The sequence below is a fragment of the Esox lucius genome, chromosome 2 (genome assembly GCF_011004845.1).
Source record: "Esox lucius isolate fEsoLuc1 chromosome 2, fEsoLuc1.pri, whole genome shotgun sequence".
Taxonomy (NCBI): domain Eukaryota; kingdom Metazoa; phylum Chordata; class Actinopteri; order Esociformes; family Esocidae; genus Esox; species Esox lucius.
The window spans coordinates 17,708,963-17,733,485 of NC_047570.1; the positions used below are offsets into that span (position 1 = coordinate 17,708,963).

The following is a 24,523-nucleotide window of genomic DNA, read 5'->3' on the forward strand; positions in this document are numbered from 1 at the left end:
CAGCTGTTCACTCAGAAACGGGGAACCTTGCACCTTGTGAGGATTTGTTTGCCGTTAAATTTGAGCCTTGTAATCTTTGCATGCCTCCTCTCATGTGTTCTTCATCTGTTAGCCCCCCCCCCCTTTTCACCCCTGGCAACCATGCTGTGTTTGACGTGCGTTCAGGGATTTTAGTGTACAGAATGTAGGATGGTTGTGTTTGTGTTAAAGCCTGGACCTATTGCACGAACGGTTGTCGTGATGATCAGAATACATAATATTTATATACACTTTTCTATTTACATTTGCAACAGGAATGCAGACAACGCTCAGCATAGGTGGAAAGAATCTACACACATCGCCTTGCCCTGTCAGAAATGTTCTGGGCCAGGTAGTCAGCTAGCTTGATTGTTGAGTTTGTTATCGAGTTGGTTATTTCATGAACAAAGCTGGATTTCAGTAGAACAAAAAAAGAAAAATTTAATTGAGAGAGCCCAGGAGATATACCCTGATGGTCCTCTCCTCCTCCCCACTCGCAAACTACTCCTTCGTCTGTGAGTGTTGATGGCTCCTTGCCCCTCGAGCGTCGGATGTGTGCATAGAGGTTAAAGGGCACCACAGCCTGTTTGTTTACCCATGAGTTATTTGGTGCACATTGCATTCTGAAAACATGCAGCTGTTTTGAATGTTAAAACACATTGCACATTCACCTTTGAATAATATAGGTTTCTTTATGCCAAAGAAACTGTAAGTCAGGTCACTAACTGATTTTTTATACCCCTGCCCATTGAGAGAAATGCTATAAAATCTGACTTAAAAAATATAAACTTCACCTGCATCAAAAATGAGGTGTGCATTTTTTATGGCAATTAAGGGCGGGAACAAGCATGATCTGAGAAGAACTCAACTCCAGGAGGTTTAGTGTCACTTTTCTGATAGTGATATACTCGTGATAGTGAGATAATGAACATCATGTTTCTTTAGATGTGGATTTGTTGAAAAGGCCTTAGAATTTTTGTTGTCAGTATAGCTGCAGACTAGCCCTAGCTAGTTAGAAAAACTGTCTGTAAGGCAATAGATCTAAAACAGTTGCCCTAAACACTGCAAAAGGAGGTGTTGATTGGTGGGGAGGTCTGGCAATATGATTGGTAGTGGGGAGGTCTGGCAACATGATTGGTGGTGGGGAAGTCTGGCAACATGATTGGTGGTGGAGAGGTCTGGCAACATGATTGGTGGGGTGGTCTGGCAACATCCTGCTTGAATTCGGTTTCCTTGAAACTGACAGGTTGTCAGCAACCATCTTAACTGTAGGGAAATTGAAACTATTAAATAGATTACTGTATGCATAGTGTTTTAGAGGAAGTGTGAGTTATTTTATTAAAGTTTGAACTTAGCATTTGCTAGTATTTGGTGGTTGTCATAAGATGGTCAACAGAAAATTGACTTGGTTTGCATGGTACATTTGACTGTATCTCTGCTAATGTTTGTAGATATGTGTATTAGAGAAGCGAATCAATGACATTAGCAAAGCTTTCTTCTGCTCCCTGACTTCCTCAGGGATTAATGACTTGACCTACTGTACATGTAATTCTAGCTAGTAGCCATGCTGGTTTGTTCAGGTTAGTGCGGGCCTCTGGGGTCCCTCAAATATTCCATATCTAGTACCTTTATAACACTTCATCGGAGGGAGACCTGGAGTTTAAGCATTATCAAAAACAAGGTGATAGTTTAGTTAGAGGAAATATTGATTTCAATGGTGGACTAAACTACTCATATAAAGCCCTATCTTGGGGCTTTACAGCATTTTAGCTGATTACTAATAGGAAAGGGTTTGTTGTCTAGACATGGTAGCTCCTTGGCATTCAGATTCATGGACAATGATGTAAATAAAGTGAACCACAGTCAGGGCACAGATACTTTCTGTCCACAGACCTTCCCATTTTCAACACAAATGTAAAGAATGAGCTTGAGATATTGAAGTGAGATGTTTTTTGCTGAGTGTGGTCTTTAGTTAGGTGATAACCTAAAAGTGAAGTAATTTATATTGATAACAAATGTATGGTAGCTCAATATATTACCTTATTTCCATAACTGTAATTGATTTACATTTTAACTGAATAGTGCCCTTAGGTGCAAAGATAAAGAGGCTTACTTTGACTGATAGAAATACATTTAACCTTTACCACTAAGATGGGAAGTCAAGCCAGGGAAGTTATTGGGCCAGGAACATCAATAATTGGGATTATTGGTATTATAGATCTAAATAAAATACGCTGAAATACAATACTAAAGTAACATAACTGCAGCATTTTTACATTGCTAGTGTTCATCTGTTTACCAGCATGCACATTACAGAACATTGTGTAGGCTACATTATCTTACCATTTATTTTTTGTCCTATAGGTATCTCCCCTTTTACAAATCAGCCAAAGTCCATTGTAGTGACTGAAGGATCAGTTGCCCGCTTCGCCTGCAAAGTCACTGCTAGCCCTCCTCCCATCATCACCTGGGAGTTTAATCGGGTCACATTACCCCTGGCAACTGAAAGGTATGTATTCACAGGATTTCATTTTCATGCCATGTCATTAACTTTACCTTTAGAGGGTGTGTTAGAGTATTGTTGTATGTTACTTAGTATTGTAGTCTATAACCTAGTATTGTAGTCTATAACCTAGTATTGTAGTCTATAACCTAGTATTGTAGTCTATAACCTAGTATTGTAGTCTATTACTTCCCAGTTAACTGACAGAAGGATATTATAGCTGTGTATTCATCCACATCCACTGTGAAGTCTGTTTTGTTGATTATCTTTCTGTTATCTCTCAGAATCACAGTCTTGCCGACCGGCGTTATGCAGATTCATGGGGTGGAAAAGGGGGATGCTGGGAATTATCGTTGTGTGGCTACCAACATCGCAAACCGTCGCCGGAGTACAGAGGCAACCCTCACTGTCACTCCAGGTGGGAGACTTGTCACTGTTTTTGGATCTTAGCATAATCTATTAACAAGCAGTTATTCCTTTATCTTCTAATATGTATTTTCAGCTTGCAATGCTTTGTAGGCTGTGGGGAACGGCATTTTGTTCCTCAGATCGGTAGGTTGGATTCAAACTCAGCCTGCAGTGGTGTATCATACAGTTGTGCTCAAACGTTTGCATACCCTCGGAGAATTGGTAATATTTGAACCATTTGTAAAGAAAACATGAGTAAGCAGGCAAAACACGTCTTTTATTTTTAATGTGATTCACATTCAACTGTAGGTCTTAACAGAATGGCACAATCATAAAACAAAACATGGCAACAAAGAAAAAACTGACCCCTGTTCAAAAGTCTGCATACCCTTAGTTCTTAATACTGTTTTTGCCCCCTTTATCATCAAGTAATGATGTAACTATCAGTAATAGTTGTCTGTGAGGCCCCAAATTCTTGCAGGTGGTATAGCTGCCCATTCATCTTGGCAAAATGCCTCCAGGTCATGAAATGTCTTTGGTCGTCTTGCATGAACGCACATTTGCGATCTCCCCAGAGGGGCTTGATGTTATTAAGGTCAGGAAACTGTGATGGCCACTCCAGAACCTTCACCTTGTTCTGCTGTAACCACTGGAGGGTCAACTTGGCCTTGTGCTTAGGGTCATTGTCATGCTGGAAAGTCCAAGATCGTCCCATGCGCAGCTTTTGTGCAGAAGAATGCAAATTGTCTGTCAGTACTTTCTGATAACATGCTGCATTCATCTTGCCATCCATTTTTTCATATGATCACTATCCTTAAACAAAGGACATTGTTTTTGCATGATCAGTCATATTTTCTAAATCAATGCCAAAATATCACAATTTCTGCCAGGGTATGCAAACGTATGAGCACAACCGTATGTGTGTCCCAGAGGCAGGTGGTAAGACCACAGGACCATTCTAGGCCAGTTCTTTTTTATTTTGAGTGGTGAGCATTCTGGTAAAACCCAGTCTCCTCTCATAGTTCCAAGCCCTAGACTGCTCCAAAGGCCTCGTATCATCGCCGGGCCCCAAAATGCCACCGTGTCTCTACACCAGAATGCAATTCTAGAATGCATGGCTACGGGAAATCCCCGTCCCCTCATCTCCTGGAGCCGAGCCGACAGCAAGTCCATCGACGTGTTCAACACCAAGGTTCTGGGCAACGGCAACCTCATTATCTCCGACATCAAACCCCAACATGGAGGAGTCTATGTGTGCAGAGCCACTACCCCTGGCACACGCAACTACTCCATAGCCACAGCCAACATCACGGTGCTAGGTGAACTCCTGTTATTTGTCTGTTTACAGTTGCTCAAATTGTCAGTTCTTATTACAGAGGTCCTTTTTTGTATTTGTTTAATTTGTGGTGTTTGCCCGTCCGCAGCACCTCCGTCCTTGGTGGAGTGGCCAGAGAGCCTGACCCGTCCTCGCGCAGGCACTGCGCGCTTTGTGTGCCAGGCCGAAGGAGTTCCACTGCCTCACGTCACCTGGATGAAGAACGGAGAGAAGGTCCACTCCAACGGACGCATCAAGATGTACAACAGGTCTGAGCGTTAACATCGGATCAGATGCAGCTAATAACTCTGGTCCTGCCCATGTTGTCACCCCATTGATGTAGAAATCCCTGTCTACTCAACCCACCCAGCTGTATGTGCTGCTGTGTGTTCAATGAAAGAGAAACCATCATTCCTTTAACCCTCAGACAGTTGTGTAGTCTTTATTTGTTTGCTGGAAACTCAGTCCCAATTAAAAATTGATCAACCCTTCCTCACAGTAGAAAGGAAGCTGAATAATTTACAAATGCTCTAATGGTGTTTCCGTTGATATCCCGCTAATGTGCTCACTCTGCTTGTACCACTGCGTTGGCTTTTTCACGGTTTCGGACTTGACAGGGAATGATGGAGCAGGTGAACGACGGGTTAGGTATTGGCAGGGCAAACTGGGAGAAGAGAAGTCTAATATGGCCATCTGTTTATTTCTTATCCCTTAGTAAACTGGTAATCAACCAGATCATCCCTGAGGATGATGCCATCTACCAGTGCCAGGCGGAGAATGAGAAGGGCTCTGTCCTGTCCATGGCCCGTCTCATCGTGGTGATGTCAGAGGACCGGCCCAGTGCACCCAGGAACATCAGAGCCGACACAGTATCCAGCTCTGCCATCCTGCTGGCTTGGGAGAGGCCCATGTACAACTCAGACAAAGTCATTGCCTACTCTGTACACTACATGAAGGCTGAAGGTAAAAGCTGATGGCCGACTTGAGAAGCCTTTTCTCAGTGCTGTACTGTCATAAACAGAAACAGCTTTCTGACGTTGGCCGGAATAATGTATTTGTGTATCTGATATTAATGACATTGGTAGCCCCAGGTGTTAACCCTGTTTAGAGTGCTGAATGCTCCTCCTTCCCCCATGTTCCCAAAATGGAATGAGGGAGATTGACCATCTGTTGTTGATTGGTTGCTGGGCGAGTTCAAGGAAAATAGTGATTACCCCAATGAAGAAAGAACAGTAGTTTTCTCTGTACAAATGGGACTGGTCTTCCATGGAACATCTCTATCTTTGTGGATGGATTGTAAAGGTGCAGAACCTCCTATGAGACGCAGCATTGACAGGAACTTTTCATTTAGGGATGAATCGGTTACCGGTTTCATGATAAACCACAGTAAAATTCCTGCTGGTAAATTTTTATTATCATTAAAACCATGATTGATTACCGTGGTTTGAAAACCTACGATAAATACTGTACTGTCCAGCATCAAGTGAAGTTAGCAACAGTGACTTGCAACAGTGGTGGAAGCCAGTGTCAGTGCTCGGGGGATTTTCAACCTTCTAAGAGGACCAAAGTTTGGTCGTATTTTGGGTTTTTCAAGAGGGTTGAGGGAAACTTAATCAAAGATGGTCACCCTGTCTGCAGAACATGCAAAACAAATTCGCTTCAAAAAACACTTAACATCTCTTCAGTCATTGTGACCACCACCCACTAATTTATAGCAAATGCAAGGTAAGTTAAACCAGACAAAGTTTTAATTTCATGTAAAAAAAGATGCATTCATACAAGATGTTAGGCCAGCAGCTCCTTTATGAAGGAGAGAACGGACATACAATCAGTGCTGTTCATTTGATTTGTTTACATATTTTGTGTTGTTACTTTAATGTCAACACCTGCACATTGGATTTTTTTTTTACATATGGTTGTATTGTTCTTACAAGCACAATGCGTTACTTGTGTTGCTCTTATAGGCACATTGGATTTGCTTTCTTAAGGTGGTGTTCATTAAAACCTTCATTAGGGGAACTTTTAACCACGTGGTGCCTTCTTTAATGTTATTATTTTAATGTTTATTCACACAAAAAGTACAATGTGCTGCTAATTTTATTTGATGTTTTTGGTTTTCAATATAGAACTTAGTGAAATTATTTCAGTGTGTGTATCAGTACTTTAACATTACTAGCACATTTGAACAATACCACAATAATGCTGGTAACAGTGATAATTTTGGTCACTATAACCGTGATATTTAATGTTTATACTGTTGAATCTCTAATTGTAATACAAGGGCTACACTGTATTAACTAAATCCTAGTCATTGACTGCTGGACCTTTAGCTTTCCTGGGAACCTGTATTGTTGATGAAGAGGCACCAAGAGTCACATTTAAACAATGTAACAATTCAGCACAAATTTTAACCAGTTCATTCAGGCACTGTTGTTCATCACTGGCTATTCAATTCATTGAATAGGCCAAATGTACAAAATCCATGCAGCAAAAGAAACACCTGCTGGGCTATGTAAGGAATTAGGAAGTTAACGGAAGCAAGTTAGAAAACCTTTTCTCCTTGAATAACTGCCGTCTGTCAAGGATTTGGTGCACTTTATTAAGATTACGTGACACATTCTGACCAGTCCCAGAGAATGGTTGGCCTTTGAGATTGACAGGATTGGCTGAGCTGGAGCATTCTGTACCTGAGGTCACAGACATCGTACAGGCACTAAATGGAGGTTCAATGAAAGGAGGAACTAATTAGTCTACATGTTGGAGTGTAAATCCAACAGAGTATATTCTGTCAAGGCTGTGGGAGAGTATGAGCTGGGCCAGGGGGGAAGGGTTAGTGGGTCTTTTCAGGGAGGTTTACTGGGCCATACAGGCCTCTAGACAAGGCTTTTTCTGTTTACCCTTAAGGATCTTGTTTACCAAGTCAGAAATCAGGCCGGAGTTTCAGTACTTCCTGGCTACATGAAAGTCTTTTGTGGTGTCCTCTTAATGCTGTTAATTAAACTGTTATCAGGCACAGCCAGTGTGAAAATGGAATGTTGGAATTGGGCTTGAGCAATGTGAATGAAAAAGTCTACAAAGGGGGGAGGAACCATTTTGATTGAGTTGACACTTTTATAAATTGTCCATAGTGATTAGACCAGAATCCCACTTCTAAAGACAGACACAATGTTGTAAGAATCAGGGCCCTCAGACAAGGAGCTTATTAAAGCCAAAGGGATTATGTCCTAATTGCTTTGTATAATTAGGGAAAAAGCTGAATGATGGTTAAAGAAAGTCAAATGTCTTTTTGTATGTGGTCCCCTTTGGAACACTAAAGAGTTCAAACTGAAAGACCAATCTGAACTGCTTTCCTGTACCTGCATCTTACAAAAGCTCATACTTCGTAGGTCCTTTTTAACGGCTTCCCCTCCTGCTTCCCTCACACCAGGCTTGAACAACGAGGAATACCAGGTTGTCATTGGCAACGACACAACCCGGTACATTATTGACGACCTGGAGGCAGCGCGGAACTACACTTTCTACATTGTGGCCTACATGCCCATGGGAGCCAGCCGCATGTCAGACCATGTCTTCCAGCACACCCTGGAGGATGGTGAGGCTTTGGAAACATGCAGTCCTCCACCCTGGCTTTTAGCCGACTGAACCCACTGAACCAGAGGGAATGGGCAATAATAGCTGTCATCAAAATATCTCTCACGTTGAGCCCAATGACCGAAACAAGACCCAAGGAAGATAATTCTCTAATGTCTAATCCATAGCAAGAGTAACCCCAAATATCTATGAAATTGAACGTTTTCTGACGTTAGAAAATGTAAATTAACACTTAATTCCAGAGCTAGCCACTTCATAGAAATGAGAAGCTAAATGGTTAATAACAGAAAAAAAGCATTGTTACAAGTAATTCTGTCATTATATGGGACATGGCATACAATTAGTCACAAGAACCATACCAAAATGTGTATTCAGTTAAACGTTTTGAAGATGGTATTAGCTGAGGTTTTCCTCCAGCTCAACGCTTTTGCTTGTTTTTGTTATAAAACATGGGTCACAAAGTAAAACAGTTTGGGAACCCTGTACTAGCGGAATGTAGGATTGGAATAAAGAGGGATCAGATGATGGACCAGGCTGATATTTACAGATCAGGAATGCGCCGCTATAATCAAACTGACCTGCAAGGGGCCTTCTTAGTTCACATCGCCCCATGAAATGTTTTTCTCTGTGTAACTGTAATCACCCCTTATTTTTTTGTTTACATTTCTCATATATTCCACAGAAAATAACCACCCTATTGTCATTGACCAAGTAAACATGTCACATGGTTGTATAGTAGTACAAATCTACTGTAGTGTTTACATTTGCGGGATTAGTTGTATTGGGCTTATATTTCCAGTACGACTAAGTTTACCTTGAGGTGATTCTTGTCTCTTGATTTGTTCGGTAATATATCCTTGGCTCACTCCCCAGCCCACACAAAACAACCGTACATTTAGACAGTCCCACAGTGACGAACCGGCCGCTGGCTGTAGAAGCCGATACCTGACTGCCCTGTCCCTCCACAGTGCCTCTGCGTGCCCCAGAACTCAGCCTCACCAGCCGCAGCCCCACAGACATCCAGATGTCCTGGCAGCCCCTGGCAGCCAAGCTGAGCCGCGGCCGGGTCTCGGCCTACCGTCTGTCCTACCGAACTAGTGCCGACCAGGCCATCACCCAGCTGGAGCTGGCCGGAGAGAAGACTCAGCATCTCCTACAGGGCTTGCATCCCGACACCATCTACCTGGTCCGCATCGCTGCCGCCACCGGTGTGGGCTGGGGAGAACCGTCCGCCTGGACGTCGCACCGCACCCCAAAGGCGTCTAGCGCCAAAGGTACACACACTGACCCGCCGTGGGGCCGTGAGTGGCTCCCCCCTCGGTGTTTCCGGCATCCACGTGATCAGCTCGGGTTGTGTTAAACTATGTGTCTCCCGTGAAGTGCCAGTCTTATGACTTGGACTCTGATCGATTTCATCTGTAAATAAGTAATATCTACCCACAAAGTCAAAATAGGTTTTGGGAGTTTCTCTGAATAAGGAAGCCAGAATGTATTTGATTCATTTCAACCTAAGATTAGTAACAGAATAAAACAAAAATAGGCATGTTGCGTTATTCGCCTGTCATGCCCAGGAGAAAACATGGTGGCTTAACAGGGAGAGCATACCTATCTCAACACGGAATCAGTTAGGAGAAAAGACTGGATAATCTCTAACCGATTCTTCTTCCCAGTCCTCTGCTGAGTGTGTGTTCGCTAAGAGAAGAACTTGCTCTAATCATTTCGTTAAGTCATTGTCATTGCGTTTGTTACTCTGTGACCTTTGGCCTGCACTGTCAGTAACATTGGAATGGCTTCAGTCATGGGTCATAAACAGAGGGACCCTGGCCTCCGGGTGAGAGGAAGAATAGGGCTGTATAGACCTCCATCTGAGCTTCAGGAGTGGGGGGAAGGGACTTCTGTCCTATCCCAATTTTGCACTCTCCCTCTCTCCATGCCTCTTTCTCTCCTCTTTTTCTCTACCCCTCTTTCCCTCTCTCTCTCCCTTTTTCTCTCACTCATTTTGCCTCTCCCTCTACCTGCCCTCTCTGTCTGCCCCTCTCTCTCTCTGTCCCTTTCACTCTCTCTGTCTCCCTCTCTCTCTTGTTGGTTACCTTTCTCTTGTTCTGTCCCTTTTTACTCACTGTCTCTCTCCCTGTCCCTTTCACTCTCTCTCTGTCTCCCTCTCTCTCTCGTTGGTTACCTTTCTCTTGTTCTGTCCCTTTTTACTCACTGTCTCTCTCCATATTGAAACAAACAGGATATTTTGTAAGAATTCTCCCAGGTCCTTGTTGGCTAAATAAGTATGTCAGTCGACCTGTCTTGTCTCTGCAAGCGTGTGTTTGTAGTTCCTGGTCCCAGGCTGATGTGCCTCACTGTGTCTGTGTGTGTCAGGCTAGCCTGGGGAATGGTACGGATGAGCCTCTGATAGAGGCCTGTTATTTCCATCAGATAAAGTCCAGCTGGGTGGAGGGCATTCCAAGCTACAGTCAGCTTGTTGTCTTACAATAGTTTTTGGTCACATTATTTGCTCCTATTTATACACAAAAGTTAACTAAAATGTTAATAATATAATAATTGTGGGGTACTGGACAAATTGGTTCCTGGTCCTTGTTGAAGATCATTGATAGTGGTAGCAACATTGGTCAACATGGGTTAAAAGTCAGAACACAGTTGGTAGTTAAAGGTATGACAGTTACGGCTGCATAATAGACAGTTATAGACAGTTACGGCTGCATAATAGACAGTTATAGACAGTTACGGCTGTTAATGACAGTTAATAAAATACAATACCCAACTATTTACATAAAAAATACATCAAATATTAAATCAATTATAGCACATACACTGCTGAATACTGCTACTCTTTGGTGGGACCTTCAGTATTCTGTTGAATGTATAATAAATTATAATAAAAATGTATACATACTTTACAGATACATATAGTCATAATTAAAATAAAATTGGCAAGTGGAAAAAAGAGAGTCGTACATGTGACTTGTGCTGGGTTTTGGTACCACTACAACACGCCTCTGCACATACATTGGCTTTAGGGTGGTGCTGGGTTTTGGTACCACTACAACACGCCTCTGCACATACATTGGCTTTAGGGTGGTGCTGGGTTTTGGTACCACTACAGCACACCTCTGCACATACATTGGCTTTAGGGTGGTGCTGGGTTTTGGTACCACTACAACACGCCTCTGCACATACATTGGCTTTAGGGTGGTGCTGGGTTTTGGTACCACCACAACACGCCTCTGCACATACATTGGCTTTAGGGTGGTGCTGGGTTTTGGTACCACCACAACACGCCTCTGTACATACATTGGCTTTAGGGTGGTGCTGGGTTTTGGTACCACTACAGCACACCTCTGCACATACATTGGCTGTAGGGTTCTGTCTATGCAACCAGTTCTGAGGGAAAGCCCCAAAAGGGTAATATAATCAAACTCTCGAAATCTCCCATTATCTTTTACCATGGTTTGCTCACAAATTCAAAATTTAAACAATGCCAAAATGTTTTGTACCCTACAAAATGAGCACCCACCTGTTGGGAACATCAACACACAGTTCTGGTGTTAACCAACACATTTATTTCTCAGTAAAGGAAAGATGAAAAATGGACCATGATGGAGTCACCCTGAAGGTTCTATTTTGTGACAGTCAAGTTACTTCACCTTATCATCTGTCCTTGGGTCTTTATGTGATTAGCAGTCTAAACCGCTGCCACCACATATTCATGTTCGCATTAATAAACACGTGGGTCAAAATGTTTTTGTATCATTAACGAATACTTAATATAGCCTCATGATTTTAATGACATTGTTTCACAGTCCAGTAGAAAAGGTGGTTTGCATAGGTTATCTTACCAATATTATAAAGCAATTGAAAGAGCAATTAGTTGACACGCTTCTTTTTATTTATTAATTAACTGCCTTGCCTAGACACGGAATTGGAGAGTTGTTACATCGTTGTTTCTGGAATTCAATCGTGCAACCTTTTGGTTAGTGATCAGATGCTTTCATTTCCAGGTGACGCATAATAGATTATAAAAAATGGATTGGTTAATCATACATTTATTGTCTACTTCTGAAATACAGTCAGATCATGGTCATGATAGGTGCATTTTCAGGTGGGCATGGTTTGAGTCCTGTTGATAGCTGCAAGGCTCTGCAGTAAATCAGAATAACTAATGCAATGATGTGGCGTGGCTGCTGTGCTGAGGCCTGAGAGACTGATCGGCTCGTTGTGTGGTTGGTTGTGAGTAGGTGTCATATTCCCCCTTGATGATGACAAACTGCGGAAACAATATGAATAAAATGGAAAATTCATCTAGGCTGAGCTTTGTAAATATGCAGTTCACATGACATGTAAAAAGACAACAACATTTTGTAACCTGACGTCTTCAGACCTGTACTCATCATTCAGATGGTTATGACTCTAATCACAGGTCTGTCTCCCCTTAGTGCCTCTGGCCCCCGAGCTGCAGTTGGAGCCTCTGAATTGCACCACCATCACAGTGCGCTGGCAGCTGGCACCAGGAAATTCAGCCAGCGTCCAGGGCTACAGGCTGTTCTACCACGAGGAGAGCCAGGCAGAGAGTTCCCCCATCCAGTTACGTACCCAGGACAGCCGGCACACCATTGGAGGCCTGGGTGAGTAGACCCTACCAGGGATCTCGTTGTTTCTATTGCTTGGTTAAGAATATGATCCAGTCGATACATGCTTACACTGTTATTATTACTGGTATTGACAATTATTAGATCTGGTCGCTATCATCTGCCAGTGGGATTCCATATTGAACCATTCACAGTGTGTTCTCATCGATTTTATATTTTTTGGAGAGGTCAAAGAGAGCCCATTAATATGGGAAGCAACAAATTTGAAAACAAACAGCAGGAACACCTATTGACAGCCAGGCTCATGAGTGATTCACTGGTCGAGTATTTTCATGTGAGTTGTACGGGGTTCTTTCACATCCAAAAGTCCAGAAAGAACCTAACCCCCTGTGACCTTTCACCCCTAGCCTGGTTTCCAATGCATGATCCCCTTAACTGCTTTAGAAATATCCGCTAGCTGAGACTGAGGAAAGGCATATGCTGGTTCTCTGGCCTCCGGGTCAAATACATTTGACCATGTTGGAGAGTGTGGGAGAAAAGGGTGTCCCACACCACCGCAGTGGACAACTGACCATCTGTGGCCAGAGGAGGTCAGCCAGGTGGCCAGCAGCTGAATTTTAAATCAGGAAGTTCTGACGCTTGGCCCAGATTAGAAAACATAAGAGGGTGGGGCCATGTCCCCTTTCCCTTTCTGTTATCATGCTACAGTACAGTGTTGTCAAATGGTCTTACTGTGAGGGGGCAATAAAGATGACTACAGGAACTTCCCCCGTTTTGGCACCAGCCATTGTTAAGAATATCACAGTGCAAAAGTAGTGAGTAGATTATAAAGTGTTGTACTTAATGGATATTTGTTGTTTGGATCGGAAAATCCCTCTGCTTTATGATGCATTTTTATAGATAAAGCTTGAGGTAAAAAACATTGTACTGAAGAGAGAAAGTATGGCTTTTTTGTAAATTTTTGTATAATAAACACCATGGACTACTTGTAGTAATATAATATACTATAGTGATAGATTTCACCAAAGCACAAAAAATATATAAAATTACTTTCTCATTTAAATAGCTTAATGACCTCCATTGTAATTGTTTCATAGGAGAGCTGGCTGAGGTGTATTCCAGGGCTGTCTTTAGAGAAGGGGGAAGCTGTAATTGTTAAGCAGATTTATAATGTGTTTTATGACTGCTCTGAGCAGAGCCGTTGGTGGCGCATTCACATCAAAGACTTTCATTTAGGCTTTGGGGCCACAAAAGAGACTTTGTTGGCCCACAGCAAACCAGATCTGCCTCTTTAATACTGGTGACAGTTTTTTAAATCAGTATTTTTTTATAAAAATACAAAACTGGAATTTATTACATTTATTAGAAAATTTGGTAGAGTTGTATACGTCACATTTATCTTCTCAATGTGCAGTTTAATTTGTCATATTACTGTCGGTAAAAGGTAAAGTTGATATCAGCAGTTTTACGCTGATTTAAGTTTGTGCAGAGTTAAACAGACACAATTACTAGCAGAATTTATGTTAGTATGGATACACTTTTTTGTGACATACGTAATCCAGAAGAATAACATTAAGGTATTTTTCCTTTTTTGGAAGGCAGTTTGGGGGAAACTACTTGAAAACATAGTTTAGTTGTCCAAAGGTGGCCTAAGCCACTGACTCTGGTATGTTTGCCCATAATTGAGTAGTCTCTGTCTTGATTTGACCTCCCAGGGGTAGAACAGCTCTGGAAAGGCCGATGCCTATTGATTTTGTTCACTATGGTTTAAATTACATGTTGTGACTTATGTCCCTCCATAAACTGTCCTGATGAGCAGAAGTGGCTCCTTTAAATTTGGTTTGAAAACAATTGGATGAGACAGTCACAAAACAAGCATCAAAACTGTGCCCTAAATCAGCTGGTTTTCTTACTGCCCTTTAATAATTTTTTGTGCTGTTGAATGGATAACTGTTTTACACAGTAGGAAACACTCAGTACTCTCTCCTTAACATGCATGATACTCTTAAAATCACAACCTATAACAGAACAAATATAGAAATATTGTTGGGTTATAAATATGTAGAAGAGACTAGCTCTGCTCTGGCTATTATTGAATTATCACTTAAGGCATTACCATATGACAGAAATGGCTCTCTGAGTGAGGAATGTGAAAGGTTATAGCTCAGTGTTTAAATGGCATGATGTTGAAATGGTCGTCCCATTGATGTTTATTCTTCCCGTGGCGTAGTCTGGGTAAAGATACCTCCCGTACCTATGGGCACCATAACTGTGCCTGTAGTTGTGGATTTATCTTATAGTTGCCATTATACTTGTTGGAGTGGTCTTTTGTTTGCTAAAACATTAACTACTGCATGCTGGGTATCAGATAAATGATAGATGGATACAAGTTGATCATTAACATCAGTGAACTAAATTGCAGGATTTAAACATATTTTAAACTCAGGCCATAATTTAGGAAAATAGGTAATTGTGTGAATGTTAACAGAAGTATTTTGTGCTTTTCTGTGTGTGTCTGTCTGTGTCTGTCTGTGTGTGTGTGTGTGTGTGTGTCAGAGGATGATATATTCTCCCCCTATGATATATGCTGCTGTGTAGGTCAGTGTGTTAGTTGACATTTATGGCCCTAGCTCAGACCCTGCTTGCTGTGGCCTCTGGGCCATTCTCAAGGCAGAACAAAGCCTTGGGGGCCTGCAGGATCTGCAGAATGGTTGTAAAAAGTCAGGTGACCACAAACAGCTCAAGAATTCTGCTCAAATACAAACTGTCATCATAATTTATAGGGGGAGCAAAGACTGGCAAACTAGGTATCAAATAAACCATGTTAACCTTTTTGTACTTTGGAAATTGCAGTTGGACTTAAGAGGTAAACATGTTTTTATTTCCCCTGGCAAAGTTTTACATAACAGTTTTGCTGTGATCTTAGTTTTTGTGAGAACTAAGAAGAAAAATGTTGCCTTGAATCCACACACAGGGTCATTATTGGCCATGATTATGGAGCAACTGAAGCATCTCTTATCTTTGTTGGGGATTTGGTGGTGAATGGGCCAGGACTAATGCACATCTTCCTTTGACCAGCGTTCATTGTTAGTACTGGATGATGTCTCCAGGGGTGACTACAGAAGGGAGGTTTGTGTGGATGACTCGTCTCCAAATATGGAGATTTCTGTTAACCCTAACTCTTTGCATTTATTACAGTCTACTACATTTCCCTGAAGTCAATTTCCATATTTTCTGCTGAACCTATTATAGAAAAATACTTTAGAATCATAATATATATATTTTTTATGTTACTTGTAGGTGAAAGAGCTTGTCATGTTTAATTAATGTGTTCAAGACATTGTCTATGATATGGCCCAATAAAGAGTTCTGCTCTTCCTTTTTACCCATTCCTCCTATTGGCACTATTTTGCCATCCCTTATCACTCATTGCTTTTTTGTGGGACACTTGGTGTTTTTCACTCCTTTCTGCTCAGATCCTCTGCTTGACCCTCCCCCCTCAGGGCAGTGTCCGTAACCCCCTTCTTTGGCAGGATTTAGCTTGCCCAGATTCCATGCCAAAGGTCATGGCCCAGATGTCACAGCCTACCCCCTCCACTGCATAATTACGGCAGGGCCATTGTGCTGTGGGGCTGGGCAGGGGTGGGGTGAGAGCCTGACCGCTCCTCTTCATAGATGGACACTGGGGCCAAACAAAAGCCCCTGGGATTGTCCACAGCCTGCAGGCTGACCGCGGACACCACAGTGGGTGTGGGTCATGAGACATTAGGACATTAATATATTAGTGGACACCTTTGTCTTCACCTCTGTCTAGGGAATGTGGAGATATAGAAACCTCCCAAATTAGATGAACTAAAAGTGTGCTGTAAAAAATTAATCTTGTTAGAAATGGAGGGAGAGAAGAATTGAATTATTTCCTTTGACTTAATTTGAAACCACGGTATCTAATCTTGATAGGATACCTGAGAGGGAACCACACAGCTTCAAAGACACTCTTAAGTTGTTTTTCTCCCCTCCTGCGAGTCACTTCTTTATCTTTACCCATTAAGTCGAAGGGCACAGAGAAGGGGGGGATCTTAAGGGAGGAAAAAAACAGCTCAACTCGTATTCCACACACATGACCTCAGATTCCTTCTGAGTTTTATCTAGGCCTGACCTGCTGGCCTGGGTCTGGCTCCATTGAAACTCCTCAGGGCTAGGGGTCTCAAACCCTACCCCTCAGATTCTCCCCTACCTTTCACAGCACTGACTCCACCCCATTGGGCACTCCGATCTGTTTTAGCATTTGGAGCCTGACTAATAGTAAACATAATGAGACATTTAACAAAGGGATTGGATTTTTTGACAAGGACTGTAATTTGTTTGACTCTTTTTACTCTTTCTTTTATGTCTATAGAGCCTGCTGAACCGATATTTTCACACACCTGTAATAAATATGTCCTTCTACACAGAGGTAGGCAACCATGTTCCTGGATTGCTGTAGAAAGTTTATGATTTTTTTCCCAACTAGGCATCATTCCTGACCAACTGAGCTAATTGATCACTTCAGCAATAGCTAAATTTAACACAGCTTACTCTTCCAGGCTGGTTAAATCGAAAAGTGCTTGAGGTTCTCCAGCACCAGGATTGTCTACCGCTGCTATAGACATTTGGCAGATTATCAGCATGGATTATAGTGGGCATGTCCCAACATACATAATCTTACTGACTCTCTTTCATGTTTCTCTGTTGAGACATGACCGCTGCTGTTAACTGAAGAAGAGGTTTGGTCTGTTTGTACTCACGCTTGTGTTTCACGACACATTTGTGCTGGAGTGTCACCTAGTGGTCATGTTCTGCACTACGTTTTTGTTCCGTGGTGATCATAGTTATCCAGTTAATAGCTGCACTCGCTTGATTTTCTCAGTGTAGTTTCATAGTTCTGCATAGCACTATCCAGCCTACTGCACTGACACTTCAATCCACGACTCTTCATCAGTTTACCCTTTCTCCGCCAAATCAGCCGTGGTTAAATGATGTCATCCCACAGCCCTAGAAGCAGACCTGTGTTGTGCTGTAAGTTTGCATACAAGCCCACAAAGCAGCTCAGTTTCCAGCTCAGTTATGATATGTTTTGTGCAGTTTCCACACAGGATCGCTGAAATAAGATCAAGGATGCAATGTTTCAAAAAAGGTTTATTGATGATCATAAAATAATATTTTCTTCTGATTCCTCTGTGAATTGTGTGAGTAATGGTGGGTGACATGCTTGTATTTCCTGGGAGGCAGTAAGTCATTAGTATGATAGATGTCCAGCTATTTCAGGAAGGTCCTTAAGGTTGCAGCAAGAGATTCCTGTAATGGCCTCTGGAATTATATCATAATACTCTATCCGGGTCACCCAAAACAGTCATCTTTTATCTTTTTTATGGACTGAATTATATAATTGTTATGCATTATTATGATTAAATATTATTAGGATTAAAGTATGACCTTTTCATTGAATATGTCACACACAGTATTATGGTTCTTTCAAGATGTCATGATGTGGTAGTTTATCTAAAAAACTAAACAGGCAATCCCATCCGATATGAAGTGAAAAATGTTGATATAGTGTTTGACATGAACTTTTATAAGTAGTCTTTCAGGGACCGAGAGACTTGCCAGCCTTTGTACCTGGACCGTAGTGGCCTGGACCGTAGTGGCCTGTGGCCATGTGACTGGCCGCTCTGTCTTTCACTGGGGGCATTGTCCTGTGATTTAACCCCCTTGTCCTGGAGCTGAAAAGGACTGGTCAGCAGCGCTGGATAGATGGCAGGGGAAGGGCTCCTCTGTTCTCCCCGAAATGGCCCAGTGACAGAGTGATGGATATCAGAGTGTCTCTATTGTGTTTCCTGAGCAGGGCAGAACCCAACCAATGGACTGGGCTAACAGCACTCAACATCTGTTACAGGCCTTGAATTCTCCCTGGCCGATGTAGCCAAAACCCCACTCTCCCTGATCCCACGGCCATGGTCCTTCTTATCCAGCACCCTCATAGTCTCTAATGCACCCAAATGGAAAGAGACCCTGTATGTCAGATTGGTATACTGGTGTATCTCAGGAGACACTTTATTAGGTACAACAGCTTGTTAAACGCAAATAGCAGGGAATCTTGAGGCCTCATCTCAACACTTAAAGCAGGCAGACATGTGCAAGAGGTTGTTTTTGTTTAGTTTTTGACCTAACATTAGAATGGGAGTTTTCAAAGTGTGACTCGTGCCTTCCCAGGGGGATGCCATAGAGCTGCGCGAAAGTAATTGGAAAGCCGTAATCTATATATTTTTTTTTATGTTTTATGACAATTGAAACTGTAATGCCCAAGGCTGTCTATTTTTCTTATTTAGCAGGACTGATGATCAAAACATTTAACTATAGCCTAGTATGTTATTATGCATAGCTTCAATATATGGACCTTAGCAGTCATATGGACAAAAATGTATCAGGAGGCAGGCAGGCAGGCATGGGTAGATGCTAGATTTATTTACACAGTTGATGATGATTGTTATAAATGCAGCCTACATTACCTAAATATTAAAAAAGTCACACCCTCTGTATATAAAACATTCGCTTCAAAAGACAATGCCTCCAATAAAGTGAAAACTAGAGGATTCCATCACCTCAGAAAATTTTGATATCCTGATTTTCATGCGCTACAGACTATAGAGTTTAAAGAATGATACGACGAAGAAAAAACATCCAGTGAGTGGCAGTTCTGTTTGCGACACCTCGTCAATGGGAGAGGTCAGGAGAATGGACAGTTTTAGTTGACTAAAATGCCACAAACACTAAAAGAACCACTCGTTACAACAGTGGTGTGCACAAGGGCATCTCTTAATGCATTAACCTTAAAGATGATGGGCCAACACAGCAGAAGACCAAGCTGGGTTCCACTCCTGTCAGTTAAGAACGGGAAGATGAGGCTAAAGTGGGCATTTGATCACCAAAGCTGGACAATTGAAGATCGGGAACAACATTGTCTCCATTTCTGCTGGAACATCCAGATAGTAGGGTCAGGGTTTTACACAGCGTAAATCCTTGGATCCATCTTGCATTGTGTCAATGCTTTAGGCCGCTGCTGGTGGTGTAATGGGGTGAGCAACGTTTTCTACGCACACTAGGCCCTTGATACCAGTTCATAATTAGAATGACATATGATGAACAACGACGCTAAGGCCTTTACGGCCACAGTCTACCTGTTTTCAAATGGGTACTTCCAGCAGGACAATGCATCATGTCTAAAAGCATGCCTCATCTCAAGCTGGTTCCACAAACATGACTGAGACTTGAGTTTACTCCAATGGCCTGTACAGTCGCCAGATCTCAATCCAATAGGGCACCTTTTGGGATGAGGTGGGAAAGGAGGTTTGCAGCATGAATGTGTGGCTGACAAAATGTGCCAAGATTGATCAAATTACGTTTAACAATGCATGGGAGGTACTAACTGAAACCTATAGGGGCTAAATAGTGAGAAGGCTGAAGAGAGTAGCTCATCTTTAAGTTAGGATGTTACACAGAGGAGGTAATTTGACACCAATGCTATTGTAGGACACAGAGGACACATTGGTGGGGGGTGAGTAGTTTGTTGTTGGGGTCTGAGGGCATCTGGTTGGTTAATGATCATTGTCTTGACCACCTCCACTTTTCCGGCAGAAAAGTCTGTGTTGACCATGTTCCGTTAAGACCATATTTAAATGCTGTCATTCTGTTTTCATTCATTTAGACCCCAGGAAGAAGTACCACGTAAAGCTCCTGGCGTTCAATTTCATGGGAGACGGCTACCAGGCGGACCAAACAATCAGCACCCCTGGATGTGTCTGTAGGTTCTTCACACAGTACAAGCCGCCATTGTATTGTAGATGATTATATATGAATATCTCATCCAAACCTGTATTGTTCTTTTTCCACTTGTATATTAGCGCTTCGTGATCGGCTGGTGCCCCCCCCACCCCCACCCCACCACGTGTTCGTCAGGGCCAACAGCTCGTCTGCCGTGCTCCTTCACTGGGGGCGTCCAGCCTTCATCTCCAGTCAGATGGTCAACTACACCATCCGATGTAACCCAGTGGGCCTTCAGAATGCCTCCCTTGTGCTCTACCTGCAGACGTAAGTCCCCTAGCAGCTGGACAGAAGTTCCCTGAAATAGGGGGACTATGTACTGTATGAAAAGTGATGCCATTTGTAAATGGTAAGGCTTATATGTACAGAAATACCCTAAAATAAAAGCTTAGAATACTTTTACCATGGAGTACCAGAGCCAGTAAGAGAGAAATAGACGCAGCCCTGCAGGCATTTGGATTCAAGCATTTATCAGGTCTATGGCCAAAGTACTGGATCTGATTAATAATGTCCTTATAAATAAATTTGATTCATTGTGGTTCTCTTTTACAGTACTGAGCAGAACATTTTAGTCCAAGACCTTGAGCCCAACACCAGGTATGAGTTTGCTGTCCGCTTGCACCTCGACCAGCTTTCCAGTCCCTGGAGCCCAGTGGTCTACCAGAGCACTCTGCCAGAAGGTGAGCACCAACATAGGTCTGGCTACAAAAGTTCATGCTCCCGCTAAGCACTATTTCGTGGTTACATCGTTCATTTCTTCTCCACAGTGAGCCTGGATCTGATCTCCCCAATTATTTCTAGAATGTGAACACTTTTCTGATTAGTCCAAAAAATGTATGACTTGGGCTAAAGCAAGATATGAGTAAATCGTCATTTGTTTTGATACTCTCATTGGTTAGAAGTGATCACACCTCTGATAACTGTTTTGTACAACCACTCTCATTTTCATGTCACCACATATTATTTTAAAGGGAGAATTAAGTCCAAAGACAGGCACAGACACATTTGTCTTAGATGTAGTGACTTTAAAACAGCAGCAAAGCTTCAGTTTGGATTGTCAGGCAACACCAACTAGGCTTTATATTGCGTGCCCTTTTAAACTTTCATTTTGGGCTCCTAAGGGATTTCATAGCCTACTTAGTAGAGTAAGAATATAAATACTTACTTGAATTATTGTGCCTGTCTTAGGACTTGGAATTTTCCCAGGACCCTTACAGTCATGTTTCCATGAGGCTATGTATTCCATGAAACAGTCCAAAGTGGAGTGCAGCAATGTGGCTGAGCCTTCACAATGAGCTCTACTTTCTCCTTTTAAAAGGGGTTCTGTTTTTAAAGGTTTTAGTGATGTATTGTGGTAGTTGAACATCTTTCGTCAGGGATTTAGTCTCAGGGTAAAACTGTCATTTTCTTCTTCCCCAGCACCTACTATGCCTCCGTCAGGTGTGAAAGTGACAATGATTGAGGATGACACTGCGTTGGTGTCTTGGAAACATCCAGATGAGCCCAACTTGGCAGTGACACGTTACACCATCCTCTACGCTTCCAGAAAGGCCTGGGTAGCTGGGGAGTGGCAGGTGCTGCAGAAAGAAGGTGAGCAAAAGTCAGAGGAAAATGAGAGGGGCTACCGGCTAAACTGTGCTGCAGAGACAGAGCACAGTACAGCTCACTGGAAATCAATATTTTCATCCACAATTTATTCCTGTAGCTGTCATTTGGTTATTGTGATCTTTGGTTGGTTGTTAGATACATATTTACATATACACAAATACATATTTGGTACCCCAAAGGCCTCCCATGTGGTACTAAGTAATACTGGCCAGCTGCAAGTGTCCAGCTCCTGGATAAAGAACACAGACTCTGGATAGCATGGATGTAATTGAGAGCAGATGATTCCAGGAAATGTGAGGCATCTGATCTTTCCTTCTAAGCCACTGCTGAGGGGTCAAAAGGGAAGCTGTTCACAAAGACCCCCCCCCCCCCCCCCCCCCACTGTTGTAAATCAACCCTGTCACCCAAACGTTACTGCTGGGACCACTGGGTGGTGGGTGGTACTGAGTGGGCCGGGGGGGGGTATAGATAGAGCCCCTGACCTCTGATCTTACTTCCCTGACAAGCTGGTCACAAATAGCCCATCATATGCCCCAGGTTTTATTTATTTTTACTGTGCTATAAACCCCTTTTCTTCATGGGTCAGTAGAAGACTGCCTCGAGTTCTTGATTTGATTTGTTCTGAGACAACTATAAGTAGCTATATTTAGGAACAAGTCACTAATCAGTAATTTGTCATTGGTAGGGAGCATCACCATGGCTCTATTAGATAACCTGCAGCCTGGGAACATCTACCTGGTCAAGGTTTCCGCTTCCAATCAGATGGGAGATGGTCCGTTTTCACATGCAGTGGAACTGGTTGTACAGAATGATGGCTCCTCCTCTGGTCACAACCCCAGGCGCTCCCATGGCTCAGCTACAGGTCAGTGAAGAACTGCATCGCCAAGCCCAGAGGACTGGTGCCTTTTGACTTCCTTGTGAAGGGAGTCTCTTGTGACTTCCATCTTTATTGACAGATTTTGTCCATACTGCAGCCTTTTTATGGTCGACTTTCATGATAAGATGTGCATGTACAGTGCCACATACTTAAAATACAATAGTTTTGTCTGCACTGTTGATTTCCTGCTAAATTATTTACACTTCATAAAGATCTGTGAATCATTGATTTTGATAGACAGTGTTGAAATGAAGTAACCGGATAGGAATGTACTGTATCACTAGTCTCCATTGTTTGACTCATCACACATGACAACTGTTTTGCAGTATTCTCTGGTGGCTTCTACCACCTGGACCAGAAGTCGATGACAGGGATCATTGTGGGGGTTTGCATTGCACTGATCTGCATCATCATCTGTGCCTTCATCCTCGTCTGCAGGGGCAGACACAGGTAACCCTTTTGCCCCTGTCAGTCCTCATTTCAACCTGGAATACCGAAGTGTTAAAAATGTAAAGGTAATTTCAGACTGAAACCTCAAATGTAGCATGCAGTGAATGCAGTCTCTACCAACGCAGGAGTAATAAGATCTCTTTCATACCTAGTCCATGCCGTAAATTATATGCATGTTTTCTTTATATATGAAAGTTACCCGAAAGGCATGGTGGCATCAATAATAACTGACCTAGTGATCACTACCAAAAATACATGAAAGGAGCAGTAAGTCATAGACTGCATTGTTTACCCACGATGCTCAAACTTTGAGGTTCTTATGCAGGTAACTCAATTGGGTGAACCAGTCACAACGTTTTACAGAAAGTCTTCACATCCAGCTTGCTGGCTGACATTTTTGGATGTAAAAACTGGGAAGTCCACTTTAACATTGTTAGTAGTATGGACTGACAGAAATGTTCCTCGCAACTAATCTATAACTCAACATCTGCTGACGCTGTCTGTAAAGTGACTGCTTTGGAAATCAGTGCTATAACTATGATGAGCTGGCTTTGTGATAACTCATGAATTTTCTCTAGCAGACATAAAGCTTCATTTACTGTTTTTTTGTCTAATTATTTATCGTGATATTGTTAAACTTGCTCATCAAACAATTTCAACATTATTTACAGCTTTCTAGTTTTAGATTTTGGTTATCAAATAAGGTCAGGCTACATCTTGAATTGATCATAGCACACCCACATTCTCCTAGCCTCTTGCCTAACGTGATCCCCGTCAAATATGCGTGCCACAAACAAATGGGAGAAGTATAAATATGTATATGTATAAATGGTGACCATAAAAAAAACACTATTTTTACATAAATATTGTATGATTGTTTGAAAGGAAATCATCAGCTTCTAAAGCCATCAGGCAGGGGGCAGCTCAGGCCCTGTCAGCTGCAGCCCAGCTGGGCTCTGAGGGCCAGATTGAACATCCTGATGTCATGGTGCCAATGGTGAGATCAGACCACTTCATTGATGCCAAGGTAAGGATAGGGCTAGGTTACAACCCAACTCTCTAACACTTCTTCTTGCATTCTGTCCACTAAAGCACATGGACAATAACCAGTGTTAATTTCCAGGGTGGAACAAATCTGATCATCAATAGTCTAGGACCAGTGTATCCAAGCACTGAGAAGAAAAATAAGTGGTTTTCCTTCAGAAGCAAGGACAAACCGAATGAACAAAGCAGCCAAGTAAGAAAGATAACAAACCAAAGTAATACAGTATGAATTCAATAGAGCATAATAGATGTAT

The 24,523-nt window shown here is 42.4% G+C and overlaps 1 protein-coding gene across 2 annotated transcripts in view; it reads left to right on the top strand.

Annotated features, from left to right (window-relative positions):
* The window catches only part of prtga (protogenin homolog a (Gallus gallus)), a 40,914-nt gene that overhangs the window by 12,616 nt on the left and 3,775 nt on the right, over positions 1-24,523 (top strand). Inside the window, exons 3-18 of one of the 2 annotated variants that reach the window (XM_010880178.5) lie at positions 2,383-2,527; positions 2,806-2,939; positions 3,952-4,248; positions 4,354-4,513; positions 4,960-5,207; positions 7,672-7,836; positions 8,804-9,109; positions 12,281-12,469; positions 20,175-20,270; positions 20,371-20,557; positions 20,843-20,970; positions 21,710-21,880; positions 22,584-22,760; positions 23,102-23,225; positions 24,111-24,252; positions 24,349-24,462. In XM_010880178.5, the coding sequence (XP_010878480.4) occupies positions 2,383-2,527; positions 2,806-2,939; positions 3,952-4,248; positions 4,354-4,513; positions 4,960-5,207; positions 7,672-7,836; positions 8,804-9,109; positions 12,281-12,469; positions 20,175-20,270; positions 20,371-20,557; positions 20,843-20,970; positions 21,710-21,880; positions 22,584-22,760; positions 23,102-23,225; positions 24,111-24,252; positions 24,349-24,462 (2,783 nt within the window). The remainder of the gene's footprint in view (positions 1-2,382; positions 2,528-2,805; positions 2,940-3,951; positions 4,249-4,353; positions 4,514-4,959; positions 5,208-7,671; positions 7,837-8,803; positions 9,110-12,280; positions 12,470-20,174; positions 20,271-20,370; positions 20,558-20,842; positions 20,971-21,709; positions 21,881-22,583; positions 22,761-23,101; positions 23,226-24,110; positions 24,253-24,348; positions 24,463-24,523) is intronic. The other variant, XM_020051940.3, reaches the window with a different exon arrangement.